This window comes from Daktulosphaira vitifoliae, unplaced genomic scaffold (genome assembly GCF_025091365.1).
Source record: "Daktulosphaira vitifoliae isolate Bord-2020 unplaced genomic scaffold, ASM2509136v1 Scaffold_1, whole genome shotgun sequence".
In the NCBI taxonomy this organism is placed as follows: domain Eukaryota; kingdom Metazoa; phylum Arthropoda; class Insecta; order Hemiptera; family Phylloxeridae; genus Daktulosphaira; species Daktulosphaira vitifoliae.
This window is the reverse complement of record NW_026099572.1, coordinates 6,029,324-6,036,557: the sequence shown is the minus strand read 5'-3', so window position 1 is coordinate 6,036,557 and position 7,234 is coordinate 6,029,324. Positions and strand designations below refer to the sequence as shown.

The following is a 7,234-nucleotide window of genomic DNA, read 5'->3' as shown; positions in this document are numbered from 1 at the left end:
TAATAAAATAAAATAAATTAAAAGTACCATATGGTATTTCATGAATTTAGAAGCTTCACCTTAATATTTACTTCAATAAACACAACTTAAACTGACGATATGTAAATATATGTTTTAAAAGAAAAATAAGATTTTATTGAGTTACATTTTTTAAATTCATTAAACTTATTCTGAAAACTTGGTGCAAATTTTTGTGTAATAACTAGTCTTTGTTGTTTAAACAAAAACTATCAACTTATTACTGCTATGACGTTAATTAATATTATCGCTAACACTCAAGTATGTTAAAATTATCTAATTATAAAATTTACATATGTAATGTTAGTAGGAAAGCTAACTATCGTAAATAAAAGTTCTAACGTATACCTGTTTTTAATTGTTTTACATTTTACTATTCATCATAATATAGTTGTTTTTGATTTTGTAACAAATACAATCTATTCTTATATATTGTATTATATATATTTGTATACACCAGGCGTAGATACATTATGGGCCATGGGAGCAATAACCTATCTAAAATTAGAATCATTTAAAAAAATATTGTTCTTTTTTTGAAAATAGCTTACTTTAAGAGAAATAGTCAAATGCCCCCTCTTAAAAAATTTCTTTTAAATCTTCATCTTATATATTTATATACCATAGCCAAGAGGGCTATAGGTCTGGGCCCACTAAAATAAAATGATGAGTAAAAAAAAAAAAATGTCAGAACTATGGAATTTTGTATGTAATTTGCTATCTATACTTAATATGTCGGTTATTCTGTAGCGTCATAAATGTTACTGCTCTAATAATATTACGAATTAAATATAACTAGCCACTCAACAAAATAATAAGTACATATTATGTTATATTACACATTATTATAACTACATATAATAATAACATGCAATATCATTAAGTATAAACAAAAAATAAAGTCTTATTTTTTGTAACTACTATGAATATTATTTTTTTAAAATTTAAATCCCATCCTTTTTTATCGAGTTTTTAATTATTAAACGATTATAGCTTATTGTTGATTAGTGTAAACAGTTATTTAAAATTATAAAATGGTTTAGTACTTTATTATATTATACTTGGTATTTGTAATTTTTATAACTATCTAACAACTTAATTGTAATAATAATGATGATTATTGTTGGTATACCTATGATAAAAATAACACCTAAATACTTATGACATCAATTATACGTTAACGATTTTTTTGAGTTATCAGCGCTACCTATACAAATAGGATCACTTGGTTAATATATTTTTATTTTAATTCTGATAGATTGCGCTGCTTGTTCAATTTATACTTGGTTCTGCCTAATTAGGCAGAAACAAATATAGATTGTAATCAGTTGTAATTAATTACAACTGAAAGATCATTACTTGCATGAAATTTTTATATTACTTTATGATGTAAAGTGTAGTTTTTTTTAAGAAACTTTGTTTGAATTAAAAATATTCTTAGCTTAATTAATATAAAAAAATTTCTTTTGAAGTCTAAATATTCTAAAAACTTACATATATTTCTCAAACAACTCAGATTATATTGTTTGTTACATGATAAGTACAGTCGACAAACTACAGTTCAAAATTACAGGTGAATCTTTATATTAATTTTATTAATTAACTATTTGGAATTCTTTGAATTTTCTTCAATAATGTTTTATCTAAAATTAAACTGAATTCATAAGTTCTTCACAAGACTTTTTAATAGATTATATATACATTTTTAAATACGATTTGCTTTCTGATTAAATCTGACGCTCTAAGTTAACAAACATTGAATATTTATTTAAGTGTTGTAATATTCACCAGTAAAATTTAAGTAAAAAACACACATTTATTAAAATACATACCAATGAACAAAAAGAATATTTTAAAACATAACAAAACTACTTATCTACAAAATAAATGTATTAATTAAACTGATTTTGTTTTATAGATAAAAATTATAATAATTTAATAATAAAAATATTTTTACTACGAAGAAAAATAACACAATGTATTATCAAAATATAATAATAAATAGTTCAAATTGGACAGATCATAAATAAGAGAATAAAAAAAAATATTTACAACATAACATTTAGACAATGAAATATAAATAGGTAATCATAAAGTACAGTGAAAAAAAACTTAGTTAAGTCCTGCCCCCTCTTTTCCAGCTTATAGCTTCTTCTAAGATTTGTAATATTTTACGTCTTGTATCAGTCAACATATGGTCAGGAAGTTCATCCATTAATGGTGCCAACGACAATAAAAATATTTCGTTACCCTTTTTATCGTTAGTTTCCTTCAGTTCTCGTAATATTGTCCACCTGTTCAAAAACAAATAATTTTCAATATTAATCATTTATCAAATTCATATGAATCTCAATTTTTCATTTGAAATTGCACAAACAAAATAATTGTATAGTAAATAATAATTCAGCTACCTATTAGTGTTTATAGATACTGGTTTGGAGCAACTTGAATTAAATGAGTCCCATGTATATCGCTAGAAAAAAAAAACAATTACAAATTATTTAAATAGTTTCCAACGCTCAGAAGCGTGCCCAGCAAGTAGGTCTACGTTATTTTCAAAGCCAACTATAAGTATTGGCCCCATAAAATGTTTTATTCTCAATTAAACTTCCCAGAAAAATGTCATTAAAATCCGGTATGATAACTCCAAATTAAAATAATTATGACTGAGTCTATATTATATTTTAATTTTAGACAAGCCTCGGTCAACGCTATTGTTTTTATAACATTTTTATGATGTTCAATGAGCCATTAGTTGAATCAATATTTTGTTTCATCTTATTTCATTTTAAAACTAATTTTGTTGTATTCAGTCAACTGTATTCTTATTTACCTCTTCTAACATAAGTTTATCTTGATAGCATAGAGGTTCAGGATAAACGTCTTTTTTTGAAAAATGAATTGTTATGTTGACCACTCGTATAACGTCATCTCCTGCAAGTAGATAAAAAAGTTTTTATTAAAATGAATTGTTGAACATCTTTGTTTAATTCCAAGTTTTCGTAAGATAAGTTTTATGGAAGTCAATTGGTCGTTTAGTAAATAATATATCATTTTAAAACTGCCGTATAGGCGCTGTACACTAACCCACTGCGTAGAAACAAAAAACAACAAGGACGAATCCTCCTTCCCATAACAAGAACTGATACGGCAAAGCTCTAGAACGATTAATGTGAGTCTTCCAGAATTCTCTGTAGCTATACTCGATGGGTAGCAGATCCATTACCCGCCTCTGGACAATTAGCGGATTTTTCTTGATTAATTCATGATATTTTGGAGGGAGTTGTAGTATTATTGGAGTTATCTGATACGGCAACGACGCTATAAACAAATTGAAATATTTATTTTGTACAATTATTACATTAGATTCAGTTGCAAAACTTAAAATATTATTTTATCGTTACTATTATAGCTAGTTTATTCAATGGATATTATTTTTATATACTATGAGTATAATTAACAACCTGATAGTGAAATTCGTAATATTAAAATCATTTTTGAACTAAATTAAGTATTAGTTGTTTGAAACAATTTTAAAGTGTCAAAGTATTTTAAAATATTCTAGAAATGCTATAATCTAAGAATATAAAAAAATGTCCTAAAAGTTTTTAGCTTGATATCTTATTAGTAGTATTATAAATTAAATAATTTTTTTTTCACATAATTTTTAATTATATAATACTTAATTTTCCTAAGTATTAATTGTTTTTAATATAACGTTTACACGCCAAGTCCAATTCTCCAAAAATGTTCAATTCGACCTTGTTATGATCGTGACAGTCAATCAGAATAATAATATAGAAAACGATATTCTATCATTTAAACAGATATAAAATATTCATTGTTCAAAGTGGGCGTAATCAAAGTTTTCAGTTTCAAAATCGACAAACGCCAGCGGATGTTTTTGTTCTTAATTTTTTCTAACAGATTAACCTAATGAGTTTGCAAATCCCACTTGTGGCATTCTATTTTTTGTGCGCAAAATTTCAACACTGTTATTTACTACACTTTAATTAATAATGTGATACTTAATTTAAAAAAAAACCCACACTTATCACTTATCAAAAATCTCCTACTGCGAATTATAATAATAACAATAACAAAATGAATTTATTATAACAATTGTTTTGTTGACAGACACATATTATTGGGTAATCACCTGCATTTTCTATGGTAGAAGTGATTAACTCTAAGTATATTGTTATTGACACGATTAATGTATTTATCAGTCGTTAAACGACGATAAAATATTATAACACTGAATATAAAACACATATAATTCTAAATAAAACTGGAAAATAATCAATATGAAGTTCAAACCGATAAATATAAAATGAAAACATTTATAGTTTGTTACTTCATAATTATTCCAATTTTATTTTAAATCGATGTACAATATAAGTTATTTTAAGGGAACTGAAGAAATGTAACGAGTTGATAATTCTCAAGTAAAGCAATATTTTTGAATGATGTCATTAGAATATAAAATTTTTTTTTATATTCCCATGATACTTTTGTGATAAAAAACACGGATGTCAATAAAGTTTGTTTTAGGGAGGTAATAATTTGAAAGCTATAAGATAATATACCTAATTATAAAAACTTTACAATTATTATACACTCCTTGTAAGTTTACGTTATGAGGTTTGGTTATTATTATTATATTGACTCATATGTACATTGTTTTTGTTGAATAGCTTTGTAGTACAGTAAAATACATAATAATATTATGACTTTTAAGTACTGTCTGCATTTTTGTATCTATACAATTAAATAGGCTATTAATAATTATTTTAGCTTAGATAATATTTTTATAAATGAACATGTAAAATAGGTGTCATAGATTAATAATCATGTTATGAACAGTTTATCCTTTTCCCAGAAAAATGTAAATTAAAATTCTCTGACTGTCTATAAATATACTTACTTAATTCGGGGTAGCAATTTAAATATTTCAACATCAAAAACAACATTTTCCACGCTGGTTTGTGTACCATACGATCCCGTCCACCGTAAGCGCCATCATTAAATTTTAGTAAAGCCTGAAAATTAAAATTTATTTATCTAATCATTCTACTATATTTGTTAGAATCAAAAAATAAAAATACTAAGAGCTGAGAAAAATCAATTTTAAACTTTAAATAAAAATTATAGATGTTTAAAAATAAATAAATAAACAACCAAAAAATTCCAGTGTCATTTGCTTCAAATAAAATTTACAAAACCTTGAAGTTTCGAGTTTGTTTTTGTAAGCAACCAATTTACCGTAACTATTTTTAAAAAAAATTCACTCAGATTTCTTGTTGCATATAATTACAAAGTTTTGATCGAATACATTAAATTTAAAAAATCAATTAATTTGATTGGTTTAAGTAAATATTTGCAGATTTCATATAATTTCGTTATAGTTTATTATGAAGAAAATAGTGTTATAATTTAATTAAACAAATAACTGAAATAGTTACACTTCACTACACTATACGGCAAAAGAATGTAGAATAATTCTTTGTAATTCATAGAGAAATTTGGTAGACTTATTGTAAGATAATTATTCTTAGTACAATTATATCAATTATTTAATTAACAATTTCATTACATCAATGAAATTGTTCTTGAACTTGAAATGTTTACCTGAATAAGTTCGTATCCTGCTTCTTCGGTTGTTTTAGTCATATTTGTGTTATTGTATGTCCAATAATGTTTATGTATGAAGACACTTAAACGCACAAACGAGAGTAACAACACTTTTACCTGTGATACTTGTTAAATGTTCAGAGACATATGACAGCTAGAACACGATTAAACAGTACGATAATATCTATTTGAAGAGAACGTTTGGCGAACGTCCACGCATTTTGTTGTCATCTTGATAGTATCTACCTCTTAAATCGAGTGTTTTTTCTGCGCGGCACTAATTTTGCCTTAAAAATAACATTCAATGCGCTATTACCGCAAAAACACTGACCAGAAGTTTATATTTATTTCCGTACGTCATTAAGGTATATGTCTATGGAATCCGAAGGCTGTGGGCGTAGGCGACGTCAAAGTGTTGTTACATGAAACAAGCATAGTCAATAAAAATAATAACAATGATCTAATTTATGGTACGATTGTCGTAGTACTATGAGTTTACATATTCATTCTTTTCAAATAAACATGATTATTTCGAAATAAAACTATTTCGAAGTCAATAATGAAATGTATGAATCATCGAATGTCTCAATGTTGGCTTATATATGTGCTAAAAGATGTGACACTAAAACAATTAAGGTCATCGCCTACATAACATTAGCATAAAATTTAATTATTTCCTTAAAACTAAAAAAATACTTCCCTAAAAATAAAATCTTAACTGAGATGTATTTATTTAATGTTTAATTTCGTTGTGAAAAGATATTAAGTTTACCGTGATGTGTTTAATTAAATTTTTTTTTTGTGTATGTCACTACTATTCTTTGCAGCTCTCTGGGCCCATTTTTTTCATCGATACGTCAAAAAAATCACAAATTATATACAGTTGAAGACATTGCCCTTAAATATTGAAAAATTATCCTTCAACCCTCGTAAATGGTGGAAATCTCCTCGAAAAATACTACTTTTAAAATCGATATTGACATTATTTTAACTTTTTTTACTTAAAATTACCATAACTTTTTTTTAAATAGATAAATCAAAATAAATTTATTATTATTATTTATTTTAGGTAAAAAATATATTATATATTACAATTATAACACTTTACTGGGAAGAATTTTTTTTTTTTTGCTTTTGAAATTTTCGAAAAATATTCCAAACATTAAATAAATGTTAATTTAAAACTTATATTAAATAATATACGTTAAAAAATAATAATTTGTTCCAATACCATTATTTTATATTTGTCAATAGGGAAGACTGGAGTACATTTGAATGTAGGGTAGTTTTGAATTGATTAGATAAAATTAGTTATAATAATAAATTAATTTCACGTAAAAATAGACAATTAGTCAAACTGTACCTAACATTTGATACTTTTAATTCACGTGAACTTAATATATTATTACAACTAGTTTAGTTTAATTAATTCAAATGTACTCCACATTTAAATGTGCCCCAATCCCCCTATACTATACTTATAGTCTTTAACAGATGGAATTGTGTCAACAAAATTTTTATTAAATGAAATGGAACTTATTTTAAAATCGTTTTGTGTAAAATTTGACATTTATCCGAAGTT

The 7,234-nt window shown here is 25.0% G+C and overlaps 1 protein-coding gene across 1 annotated transcript; it reads right to left on the bottom strand.

The window, feature by feature from the left end:
• Nucleotides 1-1,814: 1,814 nt before the first annotated feature.
• On the bottom strand, nucleotides 1,815-5,977 carry LOC126894765 (uncharacterized). The gene is made up of 6 exons (XM_050666012.1): nucleotides 5,650-5,977; nucleotides 4,946-5,060; nucleotides 3,106-3,339; nucleotides 2,852-2,952; nucleotides 2,430-2,491; nucleotides 1,815-2,312 (listed from the first exon to the last, which is right to left on the bottom strand). Exons 1-6 carry the CDS (start codon nucleotides 5,689-5,691, stop codon nucleotides 2,135-2,137), a joined length of 732 nt encoding a protein of 243 aa, XP_050521969.1. The 5' UTR covers nucleotides 5,692-5,977; the 3' UTR covers nucleotides 1,815-2,134.
• Between the last annotated feature and the right edge of the window lie 1,257 nt (nucleotides 5,978-7,234).

Excerpts from the sequence above, each read along its gene's own strand:
- LOC126894765 (XM_050666012.1), bottom strand. The coding sequence starts at position 5,691 with ATGACTAAAACAACCGAAGAAGCAGGATACGAACTTATTCAG. Across the intron at positions 3,340-4,945 it reads AAATTGCTACCCCGAATTAA|CGTCGTTGCCGTATCAGATA; the intron begins GTAAGTATATTT and ends ATTTGTTTATAG. Across the intron at positions 2,953-3,105 it reads TTTTTGTTTCTACGCAGTGG|GAGATGACGTTATACGAGTG; the intron begins GTTAGTGTACAG and ends ATCTACTTGCAG.